Source organism: Hippocampus guttulatus, chromosome 17 (genome assembly GCF_054856545.1).
Source record: "Hippocampus guttulatus isolate MCC_2025c chromosome 17, RoL_Hgut_1.0, whole genome shotgun sequence".
Classification (NCBI taxonomy): Eukaryota; Metazoa; Chordata; class Actinopteri; order Syngnathiformes; family Syngnathidae; genus Hippocampus; species Hippocampus guttulatus.
Window position 1 is genome coordinate 5,873,069 of NC_141277.1, and position 23,700 is coordinate 5,896,768.

The 23,700-nt window shown below is 45.6% G+C and overlaps 2 protein-coding genes across 5 annotated transcripts; one reads left to right on the forward strand and one right to left on the reverse strand.

The window, feature by feature from the left end:
• Positions 1–435: 435 nt before the first annotated feature.
• On the reverse strand, positions 436–20,232 carry ric1 (RIC1 homolog, RAB6A GEF complex partner 1). Of its 2 annotated transcripts, none has more exons than XM_086134754.1 (27): positions 19,643–20,232; positions 17,350–17,457; positions 11,053–11,132; positions 10,748–10,855; positions 9,541–9,686; positions 9,308–9,444; positions 8,890–8,978; positions 8,294–8,382; positions 7,945–8,089; positions 7,822–7,870; positions 7,563–7,754; positions 7,240–7,464; positions 6,781–6,819; positions 6,590–6,700; positions 6,344–6,433; positions 6,083–6,243; positions 5,818–5,956; positions 5,620–5,736; positions 4,916–5,323; positions 4,439–4,750; positions 4,096–4,254; positions 3,438–3,574; positions 3,038–3,318; positions 2,729–2,941; positions 2,305–2,482; positions 2,046–2,234; positions 436–1,962 (listed from the first exon to the last, which is right to left on the reverse strand). In XM_086134754.1, the coding sequence occupies exons 1-27, from the start codon at positions 19,781–19,783 to the stop codon at positions 1,641–1,643; spliced, it is 4,365 nt and encodes a 1,454-aa protein (XP_085990880.1). In that variant the 5' UTR covers positions 19,784–20,232; the 3' UTR covers positions 436–1,640. The 2 variants fall into 2 exon arrangements, with proteins under 2 accessions (XP_085990880.1, XP_085990879.1); XM_086134753.1 differs by having other exon boundaries at positions 8,890–8,981.
• Positions 19,633–23,549, forward strand: exosc2 (exosome component 2). 3 transcript variants are annotated; one of them, XM_086134757.1, is made up of 10 exons: positions 19,633–19,769; positions 20,831–20,884; positions 21,013–21,114; positions 21,471–21,516; positions 21,598–21,687; positions 22,006–22,071; positions 22,148–22,216; positions 22,289–22,465; positions 22,855–22,983; positions 23,306–23,549. In XM_086134757.1, the coding sequence occupies exons 2-10, from the start codon at positions 20,880–20,882 to the stop codon at positions 23,384–23,386; spliced, it is 765 nt and encodes a 254-aa protein (XP_085990883.1). In that variant the 5' UTR covers positions 19,633–19,769; positions 20,831–20,879; the 3' UTR covers positions 23,387–23,549. The 3 variants fall into 3 exon arrangements, with proteins under 3 accessions (XP_085990883.1, XP_085990882.1, XP_085990881.1); XM_086134756.1 differs by having other exon boundaries at positions 19,640–19,769; positions 20,827–20,884; XM_086134755.1 differs by lacking the exon at positions 19,633–19,769 and having other exon boundaries at positions 20,545–20,884.
• Positions 23,550–23,700: the final 151 nt, after the last annotated feature.

Below are 23,700 nucleotides of genomic sequence, written 5' to 3' on the forward strand. Positions count from 1 at the left end.
TTCCCAGTCCTTGTCAATACCCTCGATGAATTTTACATGAAACGCTGTGTTTTTTTAAAAATTTACAACAGGCACCTGACTTCCGCCCTGCTAATTGAAACGTGTCGCAGCCTGTGACGCAGATCCTCGTTGACAGAAATGTTTTCTGCACATTTTTACAACATCGGAAAACGTGAAGAATGTTTGTGTCATCTTTGTCCTCTTACAGAAACCACATTAAAACAAAAACTATATTTACCTCCCCCGTTTTACTCAATTTTCGAACATTTTTGAAAAAGCTACAAGGAGCCACTAGGACGGCGCTAATGAGCCGCATGCGCATGCCGACCCCCGAACTAGATGAATAGTGAGACACTGCATTTTTAAACTTTTTTGTTCGTTTACTCCACCAAGAACGAGCCCCCATTACTCAAAACTAATTAAGGTAGGCAAAGCCTTTTTGTAAAATAATTTATTGGTCTATGTACAAGCCAAAAAAAAAAAAAAAGAAACATGAGTAGAAAAGGAAAATACAAGTGAGCCTGTCTTCACAGCACTTCGCATGTCTACTGTGTCGTATTAGGAGTACACTTGTAGTCCAGTATTTAGTACTGTACATGTACACTGTTTGGGTTTCAGTACCTCAAAGAGACGTACATATTGGGTACACCGACGCTTTGGGTTTATTATTGAGGCTGTAGCAATTACCAGATATTTATTTTGAATATGTATAAAACTTCATATAGCGCTCGTCCGAATGTAGCTTGCTAATGACTTGGCGAAAGAAGCCGGGTACGCTCAGTCGACAGCTCGGAGTTTGTATTAGATTCTATTTAATGGTGCAGGTGTCCCTAATGTTGTGTCCGGTACCAGCATCGAAAAGAGTATTTAAAAAAAAAAAAAAAAAGAAGGCATCTGAACAAAACACACAAAAATGTCTTTGGTTCGTCAAGTCAGTATTTTTTTCCTTTTCAAGTAAAGCGTCGCCGTGACGACGGCACCGCTCCAAACGTTTTCTGTTTGTGTCGCGAATAAACAGTAACCGTCCACTCAACAGGGTGGGCATTTGGTCGAAAAGTAAAAACGAGAAGCCAAACACATGAGCCGAGTAACATTTGGATACATTGCACAATATAATACTGACGCTGTTATACCACCTGGATGAACTTAAAAAAACAAACAAACAAAAAAAAAATTTTTTTGTTGGAATTAAAAAAGGATTCAGAAATGATGATACTACCATAATTACAATAAATAATCCTCATAAATGTTGACCAATTCCATAAAATTTACTCCATGCACAATACAATGTGGTAAAAGCAACAATTTTAGAGTGTCCAGCAGATGCACTGTAGAAATGTTACTTTTCCTTTTTTGAATATATATGATTTCCATACATCATGATTTGGTTGTGTAGAAAAATAACATCCGTGAAAAAATATGTTTAAAACTGTTATGAGGTATGAAAGTATGAAACGTCACTTTTTGTTATTTGTGAGGGTTATTTCCACTGACGGCACTTTACAGTCTGGGGGGGATAGAAGCCGTCAGAAAGGAATTCATTTCCTTATGTCGGAAACAAATTCACTCCCCACGTCGGAAATGAATTCACTGCTCACATGGGTTGATAATACTGAGTGGAATAAGAAGCTCAAATGGGTTCATGACAAGGTACAGTCGTAGGCGCCCTCCTCCTCTACCCGCTCCTCCATCTGATCGGGGGCTCGGTCCTCTGTGACTGGTTTGGACTCCAGAGAGGGGAGCGCCAGTAGTCCCAGGGGTGCAGCCGCCGTGCACCTTCCGCCGCCGCCGTCCTCAGGACGGGCCGAGGTGACGCCCCCCGGGATCTCGCCGACGCTGAGCTTGGCGCTTTGGCAAGCCGAAGGCTGAAAGGCCTCCGGCTGCACTTGCTCGGCTGCCGCGGACGCCATCAGCTGCTGCAGATGAGGTTGGATCACGCCGAGGAACGCTTTGTAGCCCAAGCTGCAGAGGTATCGTGCCAGTTACATTTGTAGACACAATTCTGAATCTACAAATTAAATGTTAATGGTAAAATGATCACTCACCAGTCAGTGGAGGTCCAGGCATCCACAGCCAATAGTCCGCTCCGTACGCTCTGCACGGTTTCGACGGGAATTTCGGGACTGGCCAGGAACCCGATGGCCTGCTTGATGACGTTGGCGTCGCGCAGTATCAAGCCGATGATGACGCACCACTCCAGGCAGCCCGCCTCCATGAAGACATGCAGCAGGTACCTGAAAGGATGCCGTTGAAGAGCCTTCTTCCAATGAGGCGAGGTGAGGCGAGGCGGCCGTCTGGCCTTACCTGAGCCGCACCTGCGACTTGTGCGGCCCTTTGTTGGCCAGCTCCATGGAGATGTGCTCCAGCTCGGCCTGGCTCAGGCTCAACGTGGACGAGTTCTCGTCAACCATGGTCCAATCGCCGTCCACCACCGAGCTGCTCTCCGTCAGGTCTGTGGCCGAGCCGATGCTGTACTCCTCCGCTGAGAGGCGGGGTGGAGACAGGTTCAAACCGTGAGTCCTTTTTCTTGTTTATACTAGACAAAATACATCTTGGGAAACTATCACATTAGCTTTTGTAAATCTTCAGCAGGCTTTTGATTTAACCTAAAGATGTTTTTTCATTATTTCCGATGGGCATAATGAAAAAAGCCCCCCAACGTTTGTTAGCATTTGGGCCTTAGCGGCGGTCAATGCTGCATTGAGCGAGATCCATGTGAGGAGCAGACCTTTGTTGGTGAGCAGCGACAGGAAGGCGTCGTGCGTCTGTGGCGAGTGTCGGTTGGATGCGGCGGAGGAGGCGGCGTCCATGTCTTTGCTCCTCTGGCTCAGGCCGTCCATCCAGGCGTGGTCGGCGGGAGCCGCGGCAGGGGACGCCGTGTCCATGTTGCTGTTCAGCAGGCTGTCGGCAGATTGGGACTTGAGGAGCCGCGTGCTCAGCACTGCAAAAACACACAGGATGAAGAAAAAAAAAATCCAGTTTGAGTTGGATGGAAGTCACATTTGTTCTTTCCATCTGATTCTCAGATGAATCTCACCGGGGCGACAGCGTCCGTTCTTTAGCGGCGAGCTGAGGTTCGCCACGGGAATTACCGGGAACGGCCACAGGAAGTCCTTATGGAGTCTCTTTAGGGCCAAGACGTAGTCGTCCACGCGGGCCACGCGGTTGCGCTCGCGGCACAGCCAGCCGATGAGCTCGAAACCCAGCTGGGCCGAGAAGCAGCCCAGGTCGCGGAGGCGCACCTGCTCCAGAAGGCGGCGGGCGTGGCGCCACAGCATCATGTCGATGTACATGTTCTCGGCGCACTCGCCGTCCCGTCTGACGGGAAGCAGAAAAGGAGGTTGGAGCATTCGTTGAAAATTGTGGTTTTGATGTTCAAAATCAGTGCGTGTACATCTCGTTACAAGCGTCATGATTGTCGTGCGGTGCATTCCTACCCTTTACTGGAAGGTCCGGCGGGCATGCTGAAGGTCTTCTGTAAGCTGAACTTGCCCGTAGCCACAGACTCAGCAGACTGAGACAAACTGATACTGCGATTTCGGAAAAATTCAAACCCGCCGGTTGAACTGGGTTCCTGTAAAAAACACAGAATATGGTGGCATGGTTTGGTTTCGCTTCCATCTTGGTCCATTTTGGGGCCCCTCTGTTTGTTGGGTGGGTGTATGAATGGACCAAGGTTTAATCTTACATTTGTGAAGCTAACTTGTTTTTCCACTTGGTCAGCAAATACACTACAGGAGTTGTTTTTAAAAGGTATTTATTTTGGTCTCGCTGCATGTCGGAACAGAGGAAGGAAGTTTACTTCATTGTACAATACTTAGTGACCTTTTTGTTTGTTATTATTTTAATGGCACACTTGACAAGTACGGCATATTTAAAATAAATAAATAAATAAAGCAAACACTGAAACTAATAAAATAGAAACTAAAATAGAAACGATGTATTTTCCCCAAAAATAAAAATGCACAAACGTGCTCTAAAAAAAACTCACTATATCGACAAATCCCAAACTATTATAACCTTGGGCTTGATGAAATCAACTATTGGTAGGCTCAGCACGCATGAGTGTGTGTGTGTCACAGGTGGCATTCGTACTTGTGTGGTGGGCGTCGGGGGTGGCGTCTCCATCTCCCCCGAACCAATGGCTTTCAGGAAACGGATCATGTGACGGCAGAGGTCCCACTTGCCCTGCTCGAGCGCCGTGTTGAAGAGCAGGGTGGCGTGCTGTCTGCTCACGGCCGGAACCTCCATATTCTTCAAAGGTAAGCAACACCACTCAGTTGGGCTGGCTGATTAATCCATTTTAGATCTCAACTTTATTTTATAGAGCATTAAAAAAAAAATATATATAGTCTGGAATCTTGTTTTTGTGCGGAATTTTTTTTTTCTCCTGACTTAAGGACATTCTGCACATTTCGTGACACACGTCTCTTCATACCTGCAGTATGATCAAGTAAGAGGCGGCTGTGTCCAGGTCTTGAGCCATGAGGCATTCTTCGAAAAGATCCTTGGGGTTCCCCACGGCGGCGAACAGATAGTTCCACAGGGCGTACTCCGTCTTGCGGGCGCAGTGCACGATGGTTTGGAGGAAGAGGGGGAACTCTGTGATGAACTTGGCCACGGTGGGCAGCAGCGGGTCGGGGATGGGCTCCCGCGACGTAGCCTCCTCTTCCAGCACCACGTGCACCATCAGCTCCATGACGTGAGGGAAGTATGGCAGCGAGGCGCACGACTGAGCCAGCATCAGCGCCTGCGGGGCCGGGAGGAAACAAATCAGTTGCGAATTCAGGATGGTTAAGAAAAAGAAAAAAAAAGTGCCAGTTAAGTTCACTGATGTCATGAATCGGGAAGTCACTGAAATGCATGGCCGAAATACAAATGTTTTCAGTCCAAGTGTTTTGTTTTCTCCACGTACTTGTTCACCCAGGTTGCGAACAAGCAGCTGCCTGAGAATGTGGTGCAGGTAGATCTGCGAGGTCCTCTCCACCGTGCAAAAAGGAAAGAGAGCCTCCAGCGGCTCGGAGGACCCCTGCAGCCCGTCGTACAGCACCGTCTCATTGGTGGCCCCCAGCACCAGCGCGTCCTCGAACAGCACGGCCAGCGGGTAAATGTTAATGTGAAAGGGGAGCATGATGCGGCGCGACAGGAAGGAGTGGGGCTTGCGGTGGTCTCGCGGGAACAGCGGCATCCACACCTTCATGCCCGCTTCGCCGCAGGAGAGCCACAAAGCCTCCAGCAGGTGGCGCTTCTTCCTGTCCGAGCGACAGGTGGTCCACACGTTCTCCACGCACTGGGCCAGCACCACCGGCGGGCAGAACGGTAGCTAAGCGGGAGAAGCCAGAACACAATTGGCAATCTCTTTTGACAAAAAAAAAAAAGTATTTTCCTCAAAATGTTGACTACACATGAGCTCATTCACTCCCAAAGACGTTTTTAAATGTCTTTTCAGACTTGGTCTAGAATTGGCTGGTACTGAATGAGTTAAAGGATTTTAAATATTGCCCACCCAACCATTTTGTGAGCACATCAAGGGAGGACAAATGACTTCCTCCACTTCATACCTCAGGATAGTCGCTCAGGATAATCTTTCACAGATCTGAGCTCGGACAAAATTCTCACCAGCTTCTTGTTGTTGGCGGGCGTCTCCTTCTCTCGTACCTGAGGCCCGGAACGGTCCCTCTGTAGCATGATCAACTGGCCGGCCAGATTCAACATGATGCTCTCCGCCATGCAGGCCTGAGTGGATCCACATAGCAAAATACATGGAGAGGACTGTTCTTTACTGTGTCCGGGTTCGTGTATGTGTGTGTTGGTCACCTGCTGCGGGGCTTTCAGCGCGATGCCCGTCTCGGTGCGCACGGAGGTGAGCGTGACGGAGACCACCAGGGCGGGATGAGGGATGTAGCGGGACATGGACACTTCCTGCAGCAGTTCCACACTGACCGACGGGTTTGGGCTGAAACATAACATTGTGCATTAATTACCATACAGGGGCCGCTAATTATTATTAGAAAGGGAAAAAATGGCGGGGGGGCGGGTGCTATGATATTATGTGCCTTGGATCAGTAACGACGTATCCTACCTGTCGCTCCTCCTCTCAATGCTGTAGAGGCAGATGGAGCAGTCGGCTCTGAAGAGGATGACCATGTCCCGGAAAACGTTGAGCAGCAGCGTGTCAGAGTGCAGTTTGGTGACTAACGCAAAGGCGTTATCCAGGTTGGACGAGCGCTGATACAGCCTCAGCTTGGAGGAGACAACACGGGACCAACGTTACACACGTGGTCAGCTCGCAGAAGGATTTTGCGGAGGCCATCAAGAGTGGTGAGTGATGCTGACGTCTCACCTGCTCTTGCTGGTCAATGAAATTGTAACAAGCCACCACCACAAAGTCGTTCCACCAAGCCAGACCGCCTGTCACTGTCATGTTCTGCTCCTTCGGGGGAACCAACAAACGTTACATTAGGTCCTTAGCTACCTCATATTGTGGCTTGGGAAGACGTTAAATTACTTGACTGTTTGTCTCTGTTAGCTGAGCTCAAAGTACCAAAGGTCCTGCTGTAATTATTATTATTATTGCAGCCGAACATACCTGAGTGATGTTTCCAAACAGTTTCCATTTCCGGGTATACAAGGAATAGTGTGCAAAGCCCCGCCTTCCCGCGACAGCCATGCACTGCCCTGCTGTGTCTATGGCTGCAAACTGCACACAGGTAGACACAGGAGATTTGATTATGCATATTTTACAAGTGAATATGCAGTGGTGGCACCTCGGCCACTTACCCGTATTGGCCAGTTGCTCTCTAAGTATGTGCTATGAATCTGGAGGTAAAAGCAAAGAGAAGGGCTCTCAATTTTTTTTTTTTATCAGAGTCAAAACAGGTCACACACGCACACGATAATACAACGATGATCGTGGTGTTGTTTTTGCTGCTTTTAAGGGGAAAAAAAATCTATGCTGAGGCTGAAGTCATGTAAAACCTGCATGTATTGTAGCCCTTCTTTTGAAGCCATTTTTCAAAACCGCAAGGGGAGCCATATTTCTGGCAATGCGGAAGATGATGTGGCCGTTCAAACAACAACAACATGCAGTGTAGCGGTGAGGAAATGTGCTTGTATTTGTTCCCTTCTATATCGGCATATCAGGATCTTGCTAAATGTGAAACTACTCCGAGGCACACAACAGGTTGTGGACCGCTGTCAAAGTCACAATGTGAAATGCCGAATACAGTGCAACCCTACCTGGACCACGTGCCAGTGCTTGTGTCCCAGTAAAGTGCTGAGTCCCTGAGATAGGGGGGAGTTGAGGTGGTGGTGGTGGTGGTGATGGTGCAGGGGGCTGTCGTCGTGAGGGTTCAAACGCGTGTGCTGCTGCTGCATGTCAGCGCTGCTGTGGGCCTGCTCTTGGTCACCGCAGGTTAAGTAGAGGCGGTCCTCGCCGTGCAGCAGCACCTGCTCCTGGTTACTCTGATAAACAACAACATTTTTGGTACTGTCGCAGAGGTGGTGGTGGGGGTGGGGGAGGAGGGGGGGGGGGTATACGTTTTGGGGGTGGGTCGGCTCACCGTGCAGGGGTTGACGGTGAGGGCGCTCTTGATGAAGTGAAACTGCAAGATGCCGGCCTGTGGGGACGACTGGAGGGGTGCGGTCACCGTCGCCTCCTCTGCCATCTCTACTTTTTGCTGCTCCTCATGTGTCCTCCTCCTCGTCTGCTTGGCGGGCAGCACCCACAGGTGGTAGCCCTCTGCTCCCCAGCTCTGCAACACATTTAATCTTTAATAAAATAAAAATATGCAGCGAATAAACATTTCCGAGAGCACAAACCATGGAGCTGATTTTAAGGGGCTCCTTCTTGGTGCCATCAGATCGATACCTGTTAAAGGGCATAGAAAGTACACATTCAGGATTTTGTTTTTCTTTGGTTCGCGTTGATGCGCGTCCACGCACGCAAAGTCCTCTCCCAGCGTGCAGATGAGCTGGGCGCCAAAGACGCTCCACAGCGATAGGCCGCCACACTCCCATGTCACCATGGCGACGCTATAGTCAGGCGACCAGCAGATGAGCTTCACTGGACCCGTCTTGTTGTAGATATCTGTTGATCGAAAAACAATCCAACATTAAAAATCATGATTTATTTTTTAAAAACACTTCTTCATCATAAAACATTCAAAAAAATGCGGAATATAAAATTGTTCATATTTGGCTGAATGTAACGATTGTCCCACAAGGGGGAGCTGGGACATCATTTGACTGCTTTTGGTTTCATGGGATTTAAAGAAGTAACCACGTGACATACCAGGGTAATATTTTGGGGTCAGCTCCAGTTTGTGCGAGAGCTGCATAGATCCAGTTGTAGTGTCGATCATGTAAACCAGCACCGAGCCGCTGGGGGGCACAATAAGAGAAATAGTAAACATCTGTATCAGGGGTGGTCAAGGTCCGGCTGTTCTTTTAAAGCCCGCTGAGCATTTGCATGAGCAAGTGAATTGTAACATTTGTTGCATTTATTTGAAAACATTTTCTCTTAAATTATTTTTTTAAAGTATGTATTCATTCTGCTTAATTTTTCTATTCATTTATCTTTTTAAACAACAGCGACTCAAAGGAGGAGCCCGGCCGGGTTCAGTGGCTGACGTCCGATGCTTATAGACATGTTTCTGACAAGCACACACTAGGCAGCCTGGGCAAACATTGGCTGACACATTCTCACACCGGACGCTCAACAATCGCCCTCTATGGCACGCAAGCAAACGTGCGAATGCCTCTCGAGCCGGCGTCGCGTTGTGGCACACGTGCGCACTCACTGACGCGACCCGAACAACACAAGCGCTCACGCTCGCTCAACCATTCACACACAAACCCACGAGCGCAGACTCGCACCCAGCCACCTACCTGGCGCAGCCAAACGCCATCAGCCTGTACTTGTTGTTGACGGCCACGCAGGTGCCGTCGCTCACATCTGCGGCCCAGACGCCCTGCAACTGCTGGACACGCAGGAAACGTTTATTCAAGACGGGCATGCTAGTTGCCTTCGAAATTTAATTCACATCAGTAAGTCAATCTGTTAGTAGGTTCAGTTTCACCTAGGGACAGGTAGATTTGGATTTTTTGGGGTGGGGGGGCCTTAATAAATTAAATTGCCATTTAGAAACTGCATTTGAATTTCCTTGGGTTGTCTCTGCGTGACATTCAAACTAGCAGGAGGAACTGAAACCTTTGCGTGTGATGTATATGCAACTAAAGCAAAGATCAGGAAAGGGGGGCAAATACTTATTTTCACAGCGCCGAATCTAACTCCGGGCGTTCTTACGTCCGCAGTGATGGTGCTGCTGAGTGGCGTGATGAAGCCCAGACGGCCGTCGCTGAGCACCACAGCGAAGCCGTCCAGCGTCTCGCAGTACTCCACGCAGCGGATGTGAACACCTTCCAGGTCCAGAGATGGGCCGCCTACACACACACACATATTCAGGTACAGTTTGGTGTTTCTAAAATTTACTTTGAGCCCTGAGAGGAAAAACGCCGGTGTGCGCGGCCTCGTCGCACCTCGGGCAGACTGCAGGTCGAGCGAGAATGGGACGGCGGTGAGGCAGATGGTTTTGCGTCCGTTGCCGCCCAGGCCGTCCCAGTGCAGCACGTGGAGGTAGCCGTCCGCTGTGCACACCAGCAGCTCGTCCTGGAGGGACTGGAGACTTGTGGGAGGACAAAGGGCAAATGATTAGATCGGCTGAATGGTTTGGAAGTCGCGAAACAGAATACAGGGTTATGTAATTGGCACGAGGGATATGAAACGGTTTGAAGTTTACTAATAACTTATCAGTGGGTAATGATGTACTGTACCATACATAGCATGTGTGTGTGTGTGTGTGTATGTATATATATATATAGGTTTTTTTTTTTTTACTGAAAATCTTTTTGCACTGTTGTCAAAAAAAAAAAGGGGGTTCTTGAGTACATCTGTGAAGCGGTTCATCGTCTTCTGAACAGGATTGAAGCATGAATAGAACTATGTGGGGGAGGGATTCTTCTTTTTTTTTCTTTTTGCCTTGCTAGTGTTAGCAAAAATACAAAATAATAATCACACCCCCTCAATGCCCACACAAGCAAGCTGCCCCGGCGAAACGCTAAAAGAGCACTTGTCAGTGCCACGGCGACAGTTTCTAACGGCTGTCAAATGAATCCCGCGGAGGAGAGGATGGCGATGAACAGGCAATCAACAAAAAGGCCTTGAGGAGCCATGAAGTGACAGCTCTTGTCCATCAACGAAACAAGGCGGATTGCTTCGTAGGCACAAAGAAAAAGCGAGCTGCAGACAGGTTTCCGATGTCTTTTAACCATGAATTTGACAATAGTCATCTTATGTAAAGCAGCAAAAGAACAAGTCAAAGCGATGAGGGTGAAAAAAAAAAAGAAAGCAGCTCACGTGTATCTGACAGAACAGATGCTCCTGCTTTTAATTAGTAACCCCGCCAGTGCTGGCACAAACTTAACTGGATTGTAGTCTTTCCTCTTAATGCCTCCAACACACCACACAGTAGATAGTTCACTTAAGTAGTAAGCCTATTGATGACTCGAATCAATTTTTTTTCTTTTGAACTCGCACTTCAGAGTCAAATTGCTCCAAAGCTCCTCCAATGCGGTGCAAATCGAAAATAGAGAACAGATAAAGCACAACTACAATGCTAACACTCTACATGTAACTGATGCCTGGATGAGAAGAGATTAATGGGGGGGGGAAAAAAAAGGACCTTACCTGGTGATGGGGGCCTCCAGATCGACAGGTTTTTTGATCTCCAGCGACAAAGCGGGGGCACATTGCTCCTCCTTGTAACCCGGGGTTACCTTCACACGGGGGCTACCCCTAAGCATACACATGCAAACACGTCACTGGTGCAAAAAAAAAAAAAAGCAACCAAAAGGTGCAACTCGTGCTCTGACTTGTTCATATTTGCTGATACGCCATATAGGAATGTAAACAAGAAAAGAGGTATCAAGAATCCCCCCCCCCCCCCCCCCCCCCGTATGTACCAGATTTTGTGTGCGAACGCAGGCACTCACTTGGGGTATATCGCTTCGTAGAGGTACTTGTCATCCCCACCGCCCAGTACGGAGAACAAGAGGATGTAGCCTTTAGCGGTCTGGAAATGGAGAGAGAAACAAGTTGAGACAGCAAAGTAGCATCGGTACATCCGGCTTGTTAATTAATTATTGGCAGAATGTGAAAGAGAAAGGCCAAAGGGCCAAACGATGATGCAAGACAAGAAACTACGATTAAAAATGGGGGGGGGGGGGGGGGGGGGAACACAATTAGCCAGAAACGAGTCAAAACCTGATCAGGATTGTCTCACTTTGGTGCCATTCTTTGTTCATACGTCATAATTTGGCATTCAGTGGTAAAACTGGTTTAAGGGGCATTTTTTGTCTGTTTATTTTAGCAGAATTTGCAAAATGATCAAACTGGATGAGGCTCATTTGAGTCGGAGCATGTCGTCCGGATCCATTTTTAATCACCTTTTGGTGGTATTTGACATTCAAATTGCTCCCTGTATCTTCAAGTCACGACTGATAAGACTGCCGGTGTGACGAAACCCAAAACATGTTTAATATACGCACAGGGGCGGGGGCGAGTTCAGAGTTGCATACTGCTTTGGAAACAGACCGCTTTATGTCAAAACAACCTTTCAAATGGCGCGTTTCACTGTAGCATGACGAAGACTCCGCGTTAGTCACAAGAAAACAAGTTAAAGGCCTCGTTAATGAAACACAAACCTGTTCTAAGGTTCGTCTGAGTGACAGCAATATTGCACCGCCTATCAAATGACCAACGCCTGTATTATTAAAAGAGGCTAATGAATCACCGAAGCCGCCGCAAAGATAGACCAATTGCGCGACTCCGCCTTCCATCTTAACCTTCAGGCAACAATAAGAGGCGGAAACATGAAGCGACTGCAATTACCTTTGACATAGATATCTTCACCAAGCTACATAAAGCTGACGTGGCATCTGTAAAGCCGATGGAAGCCGTTCTAAGAAACAACTCAGGCAGTTTTTTTTTTCAAAGCAAATATGGTCAGAACAGTGCCGTGTCAAACTGTAAAGCTCAACCTGGCAAAGGGGTTCGCGGCCGCCCCCATTGCTCAATCGCCGCACACAATCAGTCACGGATACTACAATAATAATAATAGATGCCGCTCACATGCATGTCATCGCGTTTAAGAATGCAAAAACAATTTTGATCCATAACTCGATTCATTGACTGGCTAATTGGTAGACTGCGCGAGTTTAAAAATATTCACGAGCCGATACTGCTCAATGAGAAACATGGCTCTAGAACCATAAAGTAAATCAGCAGGGGGCTTGTGTATATATATATATACACACTTTTTTTTCACTACATGATGATGTTTAGCACAGAGGCTTGCGGTATTGTATCACAATTTTTTTTTCCTTCCCACAGAAATTTTCCAATGTAGCGACGGAACTGCTGGTTGGAGACCCGAACAGTACCACAGACACGATAAAAACCAGGAGCGGAGGGAAGGCGTAAAAAGCGAGCGTGCAATACTAAGCGGAATCATGAGGAGCACAGCCTTGGCCTGACATGCGACCAAGACGTCAACTGAGGTCTGCAAAAACAATCAAAACTGGTGAGCTCCAAACCAAATAACTGAAGCCTGATCTCACAGGCTCACATTTACCCGAAGAGAAGCAGCAAAAAAAATGAAGCCTACATTGAATGTCCTCCCGGGGCAGAGTCATGGCTTGAATAGTCGATTGTGTGACCGACGGGGTCTCTCTTTTTTTTTTTTTTTTTTGTCAGCCGATTACGTCAACCGCAGCAAGTGGTTTTGTGGGCTTTTCCATCAATCGTTTAAAAAGCAGTATTGTAAGCTTCCTGCCCGTCATAAAACCTTGCTAGCTTTCGCTTACAGCGTGACAGGGTTGAAGTACAGATCATGCATCCAAAAAAACAAGTTCCCCTTTTTTATTAGAGGAAACGTTGCTTTGGAACTGCTGAGCTTGACCAAAAATCTGATGCGTCTTTCATGCATGTGAACTTCAGTAAACATGCCACTGCCCCCCCCCCCCCCCCTTCGTTATTCTCGTGGCAGAACTTGAACCAAACAGACCCCCCCCCCCTCAAAAAGTTCTGGAAACTGGAAAGGAATTTGTGACTCCTCATTGGTCTTTAAAATTATTGCACAGAACGTTGTTCGGCAACGTTCAGTTTGAATGAGTGGTCGATCTCCGGCTAAAAAGCTTTGCTTTGATTTGAAATTTGAATCGCAGGTGAACGCCGTCGCAACTTGGCAGATCTAACGGATTTAGAGGTTTTATCACCACAACTGTTGATCCTGAACAGCGTGCTTCAATGGGTTAGCATTACGCCAGCATGGGGGCATTTCTTGAGGCAAAATTGTTTGGTTCTTTCAAATAAACATGTAAATATGTATTTAGATATGTTCTCGGCGATATAGTCAAAAATAAAAACAAAAAAACAAGGAACAAGCCACAACTGAGAGCTGTTATACATAATGTAGCACCTCTTCGAAACACCCTCCCGCATTCACACATGCGGATGTACTCAAACAGGAAGTGATTGCCATTGTCTGCCGAGGACCCATTAAGCACACGCGAGGGAGTCTGGGAGCACTTTGAAAAAGTTGTCAAATAATGTGGTGGTGGGTGGGTGCCAGGAAACGGCTCACGTTCCAGTGCGAGCACAATTAAAACAAAAATGTCACCTTAAAGTATTCAAGGAACACTTTACAACAATGTTGCAATTCCCAAGGTCACATGAAGTGCTGACCGGTATAAACGCAAAGGGAAAATGGGGATCAGGCTCAGCCATTCTGCTTGCTGGAGGTCTTGTAAGCAGAATGAGCGCCGAAAGGTCAAGTCAGCAGAAAAGTGACGACGCATCGAGCCCTCTTCTGCATGTTTGAACAGGCCCCTGAGGACGATGCGCAGAACCGCCGAGGTTCAAAGTCAGAGCCTCCAGTTTCCGTAACTGGGAAGCCTTTCGAATGGGTGACCGCTCGCTCGCACAAGCAGACAAACAGAAGCACGGCCAGTCTCTGCCATGTGGACGTGTAACGGCACCAGCTCGCAAATAGTCCAGATGTGTGCTTGCGACTACAGGATGTCAAGTAGCACACAGCCGTCGGGTCGTCTTTCCCCAAGCTTGAGAGAACTCATACACCGCCACAGTCAAAAGTATGATAAAATCGTTGCAATATGCGCTCTGAAGAGGGCTGAATGATTTTGAAAAATAATCTGACGGTATGAAAAAAATGTCTACCATTGCCTTCTTGGTGAGACACTGGAATCATCTTCTATATGGCCTAATTTGAATAAATATGGGCTTCTTCGTGTGTGGAAATGCATCAGATTCTTGCTGGCTGAGAGAATCGCGAGTGTATAAAAAATGCTCTGGAATACTTTTGCCTGACTGTATAACAACGCGGAAGGAACGTTTGGGCCGAAAAACAGGATGTGCAGCCAGAAATTCAAAGTACTTAGCGTCTGGATCGTATTGTGTTGCTTCTTGACAGCGGGCCACTTGAACAAATCCACCTCTTCCAACGTGTTGGCCGCTCTTGTGCAGATTAATAAACATAAGATGTACGCCGAATTAGCAAAGGGTTTCGCTGCGATGACTGCGTTTGCTTTGAGGGCTGCACAGGGTGTCAATGGCAAAACAACATCTGGGAAACAGCTGGCCCGGAATGTGAGAACTCTTTTTTTTTTCTTCCAACGTATATAAAAGTATGTTCACTTTTGAAATTAACCTTTTCATACTCCCTGTAACCTGATAACACGATAAGCTGTCCACCACAGTAACCGCTGTACCTGAAAGAGTTAAACAGGAAAGGCAATAAGGCTCCCCGGGTGTAAAATGTCAGCGTTTTCGTCTCTTCATATAATCAGCTTGAGAATCCTTCGGTTTTGGCTACGGGGCCTCTGGTGTGAGCTCAGAGCGTCCTCAGTGACCTTAGTACCAAAATAAAAATGTCATTCCAACCTTGAGCCTAGCGCAAATGTTTGGGGGCAATTTGCGAAGGAATCGCCTCAAGGCGTTCCCCCGATGCGCCCGCGCTCGCAATAATGGCCAGCCGAGCGAGCATTCCCTGGTATTTTTAAACTCCAGCCGCTGCTGCTCCCTGTTGTTTTTGGCCAGGGCTGAGCTGGAAATGGGTCTGACCTCGTTCCTCAGACATATTCGCAACACCCATTCGTGTGTGTGTTTCAGCCCATGAGTTTGACAAAAAAAAAAAAAAAGGCCGGCAGGGTCAACGGAGAGACGAGGGGTCGGACGCTTTGGGTTGCTAGGCGATGATTGATTCCAAGTTTAATTGCCGTTCGCATTTTTCGCAAATGACAACCACTTTGGAAAATGCAACCTTGGAATGACGGTGTAGGGGATCCAGAATTTTGTTTTCTGTGGTGACCCAAATCTATCACGAACTTATACTACCACAGTGGTTAAGTTACAACTTAATTTGTTACCTAGGCCATACCTTAAAAAAAAATCTCATCAAATTAAATACTGCAACAGTAATGACAGCTGTAGCCGAGGACCCGTTTGTAACCTCAAAATGTCATATCTTGGTACCGTCATCAACTCGGGGCCCGGCCACCTGTAACTGAGCGTCATACAGAAGAGAAGTAGGACAAATCCAAGTCAGCCAAACTGGACAATCAGCAGTGTCATGGCACCATACAAATAAATAATAACTTGTGTGATGTATTGTAAGCCCTTTTAAAAGCTTGACCCTATATTTTGATTTATTTATTTAAAAAAAAACATACCACTAAACAAAACAGTAAACTGCAAATGTCCATGACGGCATTTCACAACACACTGCACATCGAGGCCGTATGAACCCAATGATGCATGAAGATGCTTAACACTAAACAGAACTCAACAAGACAAATATTTATACTAACCATACTTGATTCACGGGTGGGGGGAAAAAAAAAAACCTGAGATACCGGTTAAAAATTTGGAATACACAGATATATTTGGAATACACTTCACTGCATAAGTGTGCGCGTCTGCTCGAAAACTGTGCTCTGCTCTCATCTTTCATGATCAGAGGGGTGAGGCGAATTCTGCACGGGTAAGCGCTCATCACCTCAGCGTGGCGAACCGCGAGGGTGACCCAAAATGGCGGTAATGGCAGCGGGGGTTGGTGAGCTTTGGAACAATTTACATAAATAAATATGCGTGGGCTCATATGCACAAGCAGAGCTGGCAAGACCGCCTGTCTGTTCATCTTAATTGGAAATGAGCAAAGAAAAACGCGACTTTTATTCGCTGTTGTGTGTACACGGTAATCTGTAAATATTGCGTTCGCGCCAGAAGACTTTAACGTAATAATCAACTTCAGTACGATGCCGTGTTTGTTAAAATCGTCATCAGGCTATAGACGGTGTCGTGTACAGCACATTTTAAGTATGCCTGGTTTGCTAAAAATGAATCGTCAGCCGTGCCGGAGCCAAAATACATAATGGTGAGCCCGCATTAGGGCGTAGATGCATATATTTTTTCAAATATCTACTTAGTAGATTTAAGTCAACAGCAGATAAAGGAAATAGGCCGATTTAAAATTGCAACGTTTTGACTTGTTTGGGTTTTGTTCTCATTTAAGGAGACGCTTTCAATAAAATAAGAGTGTAAAGTTCGACATTCTTCAGAAACGTATCCACGGCCCAAACCTGTCGCGTAATGTAAACACTGCTGTCGGTCAACTGTTTCACTATGATCAACTTCGAGATGCTGGTGACAAGGTAGATAAGGAACACAAGTCACTGACACATTCACGCAAAGCATCAGACACGGACGGTTGCATACTATTTATTACCGTTTGGCACTTTTACGGGCCATTGTTGAATGTGTTTATCAGCGGCCACTGCACTTGAAATTTCTCGAGTTCATTACCAGCTCTAATAACACCCCCGGTAATGGCAAATGGACCCTTAAGATTGGACAAATGAGCACTGTTGAAAGGCGCTGGACTTCAGACAAAGACGTTTACGGGCCCTGCGACGGTGTGTGACAAACTCTCCTTTCGTTGAGTCAGCGCCTTGTTTGAGAAGCGATGACAACACATTTCTTGCTGTAAAATGCTATTGTTTTAATAAGGTGTCACCGTATAGCCCTGCTACATGTCATTGGGAGGAATTGTCATTCGGGAGAAAAAAAACAACAAAAAAAAGTTTATTCCGTTAAAATGAATGAATACACTCCACTTTGACGCAATTAACCCGCAATCAATTTGACAAACTTGAAAGCGCTGCAGTCTGCGGACAAGGACCACAAGGTCAAAGCATGCCGAAGTCTTGACTTACCACCACGGCTATCATGGAGTCGTCTGGTTTCCATTCGGCTTTCTGGTAGAATCCAAACTGTGCCACTGCCTTGGCAGACTCGATGTAGCTCACAATCAAAACACTGGGCTGTGAGTGAGGACATGGAGAAAGGGAGGGAAAAAAAGTGCTTGAAAAATAGTGTGCCAGAGCGTACACATACGTGACTTGGTGGAACTAAAAACATTGGCAAACAGCTAAAAATTCATCCAAAAAAGAACCTTTAAGCTTTTTTTATTGCCACTCCCAGTATAAATTGATTGTCAGCCTAGCTTGGTCAAAGCTAACGTGAAATAGCATCTACATTGCGGTGCTTCAACCTTCTAGGAAATGGGTAGAACACAATAGTATTTTTTTTGTAAAGTACAGTCTTATTATGCTAGTCTCCTCTCATTAAAGTACACATTACAACATTTTTGTGTTGTTTTTGGGCGAAGGCTGGAACGGATTAAAGGCATTTCCATGGGAAAGACTGATTTTAGGTACGAGTGATTTGAGCATGGTCAGTGAACGATTCAAACTTGGATTTCAAAGCACCAACTGAGTGATACTGCAATAATGCCACGCTACGCCATTGCTTCCTTCGCACATTGTTACGAACGTGGCTAAACTACTGTGCGACACTGGATTAGTCATAACGCCTTGAATTAACTGACTGTAGGCTGAGCTTCGTCTGGCTTGGCTTCAGGACTAAGGGGATTGAAAACAAAAGACACATTACAGAAAGACGATCACTATAAATCGGGGCTGGAAAACAGAGGCAAATCTCGGGAATGCTTGAGAAGGGAATGATCTAGTTAAACATGAGTGGCAAACGATTCCTGGGCATGAGACTACTTTTTTTAAATTTTTTAAGTACAGTCCAGTTGTATTAAACTTTTAAATGTGTGGTCACGTAGGGCCAGGCATGTTCAGTTACTGCCATACTTAAGACTTTCTGCATTTGACTGTTTTAAATTTCAGGCCGAGAAGTGCTTTTCATGAAACTATTTACCGCGTTTCCCACTTTACGACCGAGGTTAATGAGGTTGGACTACGGCGCATTCAAAGTTGTCCGGTTTATGTCTATGCTGGGGGCACAGAAATCCATCATAAACTGAGGAGAAAAGAGGAGACCGAAGGGAGGAACACCCAAAGACAAATAACTGAAAACTGCACCTATTTAAATGTTTAAAAACAAATAATTCATAAAAAGTAGAACTAAATGTATTTTACTTGAAGGTTAAATACAACTGAAGTGTACAGTACCTGTACAAAGGTACACACACATCACCCTATGTAAAGAACAAAACAAAACACTGAGAGAATCTCCAGTTTGTTTGGAATCCGATCCCAAAGAGATCCCAGCGGTGGCTGAGCTCAGCCGGTACGATGGGCTGAACAGATGTGCTAGTCCCATCTGTCCTTTTAACCTGCTGGCGAGGAAAGAACGAGGGGAAGCAAAACATGGTCACATCCGGCGCGGTGCTCATGAAATCAACAAAGACCCAGATCCATTGTTGAAGGCAAATTAGCTCATTGGCGTAAATAAAGAATTCAGTGGGGCTGTCTTCCATCCCCTTTTTTATTCCCCACAACACTTCAAATGAGCTTTAGGCAAGATTGGGGCTGAATAAGTAATCAAATTCAAATCTAGTAACGTAGTAGAATACCATTTTCAAATTGCAAAGCCTGCAATGTGGGCAATTCCATCGGTATTTTTTTATTTTACATGTATATTTTCTCTTTTCATTTACATAGTGTCTAGTAGGGCTCAATGTTGAAAAATATTCCAAGTGCGATCCCGAAGATACTTTTTAAAATAAAACCAAGGAATACATTAATATGTATTACAATAAACCTAATCAGATTTGATATACACGAATGTTTTGGGGGCTCGGTGGTCGACTGGTTAGGACGTCGGCCTCACAGTGCAGAGGTGCGGGTTTCGAATCGATATCGGATATGCGTCGCTTCAATAAACAATCGGAAAATAAATGCACATATTAAATTGCAGGAGGTTAATATAAGTACACTTATGATTGTCACCGTTTTAAAGATTTCAACCACGTGTTTAGTTTTGCAGTTACACTGCTTGCTGCACCAGTTCCAAGGTTTGTGGCTTAAGATCCCCAGGGAGAGTTGAGCATTGACAGAAAACATTCATCAGGTGGACTATGATTGAAATAAGGGCTCCGTTGTGCTTACTTACTCACTTGCTTACCACCAGCGGTGATGCAAGCAAGCCACATAAATGTCTGCTGTTTGTGTCATGTATATGGTGCAGCTCCCTTACCCGACTGAACCAGATGCTGAGCTCCGTCTCGGAAAGCAGGGCGAAGTAGAAACGCTGCGAGCTGGGCTGGATGTGGAAGGGCTCCTCCGCGCTCCTCAGCGGGCACAGAAGCCTCCGTGGCCAGCCGGTGAGGAAATACATGTCGGCCAACTGGCTCCGGCTCGACTGGCCCTCTTTTTTTCCTACTCCACCGCGAGTGTGTATTTTTTAAACCACTTCACACATACTGGGCCAGTAAGTGAGAACTCAAACGAGAAAAAAAAATTACAAATACATCAAGTGTTTTTGTTGCCGTTGCGAGTCCATGAATGTCCATGAGAACAATCCAGAGAGTGGATGAGGCTACTCGGCTAACCCGGGCTAGCGGAGCTTTTCCAACTTGACGCGAACGAGTTCCCCCCGAGGCCGAAGACTGGAGCGATCGGATCGGGAACTGAACACCGACACCACCGAAGCTCTCTTCCAGGTGTACGTGGGGGCGATCAACGTCAGCTACCGCCGTTGTTTCAATTGCCACAGTGTTGGTTCCAGTTGTGTTTGCTGACCAAGCGACGCTCGGCTCTCACTCCTAGGTGCCTGCTCACCGACGCCATCTTTTACTCGACGCTTATTGGCTACGGCGGCGAAGTTTCTGTTGTTGACATGTGACGTCACTTGGTGGCCCCACGTTGAATCTGTTTGTCAACACTGACGTCTAGTGGTCGTTCTTTTGTCTGCAAAGTCGTGTTCCAAGAGAAACCGTAACGACAAAAATGAGTGACACCCCTGCTCTAGCAACTGAAAAACACTTTTAGATCTAGGACTGCCGAGAAATCTTCCACACGCACACACACCAGTGTTCCCTCAAAACAGAAATAAAAATGCATTTACACAGGAAGTACGCACAGTTTCTGAGAAAAAAATCCCATCGTTTTCAAGTTGCTCAAAAAACACCTCTACGTCAGGAAACACCCGAGTTCTTTTTTCTTGTAACCAATCTAGTATTACAGCATTTCCCCCCGATATTACATTCACTGAATTTTAAAACGTTGCAGCTCTTAACTAATACAATAGATGGCGATCTCTGTGAAAACAGGAAACAAAACGCAGACGAAGAAAAAAATTGTGCGTGCAAGGCAGCATGGCGGCTGAAATGAGATTACCAAACATTAGAAAACTAGTATCTCTTTCTCTTTCCGCTGGAGATAGGAGAGACTTGGTCGTACCCGGCGATGTCATTACGTCAGACTCTGGTTTCATGAGGTGAGTTTGTGTGATCGTTCGATAGTAACCCTTGCAACCTTAATGACGATAAGTAGTATAGAAAACGGACAGACGAGGGATAACTCGTTGGGAGAATGGTGCCATACCATGTTGTTATTTGTCTGTAGGGGTCATGGTACTTATGTGGATGAGGAGAAATTGACGGCTTCTGTGGCTGGAGAGGTGCAGCGAGTGGACAAATTAATCTGTGTGAGACCACTCAAGACCAGGTAAAATGGGTACACAAACTGAATTCTTAAAACACCTTATAACTCTTTGAATCATTGATGGAAATAGCCGTTCAATAACTAGAATCCCAACAACAGGAATGCTTTAAATAGACTGGCACTCAATATGTTTTATTTTTTTGAAAATGGCTAGGGCGTTGAAAGAATTGAATAGGTGATTCTCTGTCTGTTTCGCGTACTGTTTGTGATACATGGGCTCCCTCTAGAGGACCCTAAATAACGGCCTACATTAATATTACAAGTCATTTTTAGGAATAAAACCTCTGCCTCGTTTATGATGAACAAATCCGGACACTAAAATAAACATTTAAAAAGCTTACATTTCTTTTGGATGACAGATTCAATGGTGAGGTTGGTGATGTGGTCGTTGGCAGGATCACTGAGGTATTCTCTCGTCCTCCTTACGGCTCCCATGTAATGCTCTACTATTGTCCTATTTATTAAGTTTGTCATATGTTTGTATAGGTACAACAGAAACGGTGGAAGGTGGAGACAAACTCCCGACTGGACTCCATCCTTTTGTTGTCTTCCGTCAACCTGCCTGGAGGGGAACTGGTATAAAAAAAAAAGCCACAAATGCTGTTTGACTTGACTGTATTCTTATTTCATTCACTAATATTATAATAATAACTCATTGGTCAATATATTGCATATCAGCCTTTTCTAGCCCCTAATATTGGCATCAAAAAGTCCATATTGGTCCATTTCTAATTTTATAATAGATAAGTAGTATTGAACAGATGTCAAAGGAAACTGTGCATACTCGTGACCCATACTGTATAAAATGATATGGAGGGCTGGATCTGGCCTTGTGTCTGAAACATGTGCCACAGATGTTTTGTTTTGAATTAGCATGTTTCCGTTTTCTTCCAGAGGAGAAGATCAGCAGAAGACGAGCTCACAATGAGAGAATATCTCCTCGAGGGCGACCTCATCAGTGTATTCTTTCGCCTTAGTTCCCAACATTTTTTTCACGTTATGTTTTGTCAACTCAACTGTATCTCCGTGTTTTTAGGCAGAGGTGCAGTCGGTCTTCTCAGACGGCGCCTTGTCGCTTCACACTCGTAGCTTGAAGTACGGGAAAGTAAGTGAAACAGCTAAATAGGCTTTTGAAAGTTGGCATTGAATGTGGTTCTGATTCAGTCCTTGATCACAGCTTGGCCAAGGAGTGCTCGTCCAGATTTCTCCATCTCTCATCAAAAGACAAAAAACACATTTCCATAACCTCCCGTGCGGCGCCTCCATCATCCTGGGTAATAATGGCTTTGTGTGGCTGTATCCCACTCCGGGACAGCAGGATGAGGAGGCTGGTGGTTTCTACACCAGCCTTGAGGTGAGATGTTTAGGTGTTAAACCGATCAACCGATTAAATTTTTTTTCAAGGTTAGTGATATATTTCATCATTAAATTGTGGGTTAATTAAAACGTATTTATTTATTTTCTATATTACTTTTTCCTGAGTAGTTTATTGTAAATATTCTTTTAAATAATAGAATATAAATATCAGGAAATGAATTATTGGGTTATTGAGAGAAAACTATATTTCACACGCATTTGAATTTCTTTTATGACATTATCTACCGATGACCTGACCCATTTGTTAGTTTTAAAAATCAAATGTGGCCTTACCACACAAGTCCCCCCCCCCCCCCCCCCACCCAGTTAAGAACTGATTTTATTGTTCTGTTTAAGTTTTTGTTTGTCTCCACCACCTCCTCGCAGCCCATCAGCCTCTCTGACCGCGAAGTGATTTCCCGGCTAAGGAACTGCCTACTGGCTTTGTCGGCGCACAAGGTCCTCATGTTTGACACCAGCGTTCTCTACTGCTACGAATCTTCACTGCAACACCAGGTAGGAAGCAGGGAGAAGCAAAACACACAGATTCTCCTCCAAAGAATGTATGCTTTTGCTTATTTCTATATGTTTTTTTTTAACCATGCACCAATAAAAAGGAAGTAAATATAACTTTGTTCCAGTCCAGGTTCCACTGTATTTGCATGTAATTAATTAAAATACAAATATACATCTTATGCCGCCTTTAATTAGTCAATGGTTAAATATTTCCCTGATACATGATTCTAATGAGACAGGTTAAAAAAAATCAAGAGCATGTTTAAAAAAAAATACATGATGCATGAGTGTGATAATGCATGTGTGTGTGCGGTCTCTGCAGGTTAAAGACATTCTGAAACCAGAAGTGATGGAGGAGATTGTAATGCTGACACAGCAGAAGCTCATTGAACAGGAAGGTTAAATTGAGAGTCATTTACAGCTGCCGCTGAGTCACGCGCTGACAGAATCAACTTTACATACCTTTGCCGTTTTTGTATGCCTGCTGCTGTTGGGATACCAACAAGTTAAAAAAACAAATCTAACCAAACAAACAAAAACCTTTATGCAATAAAATATCACGCGTTTCAGTGTGGTATGACTCACTCACTGGTGGTGACGGCTCTGGTTACATATGTGTAGATGAAACTACATAAACCTGCAGGAATGTGATATACTTTGAAGCTTTTGTTTGACACTTTATGGATTCCTGCACATCATCTAGCTTTTCCCCTATCG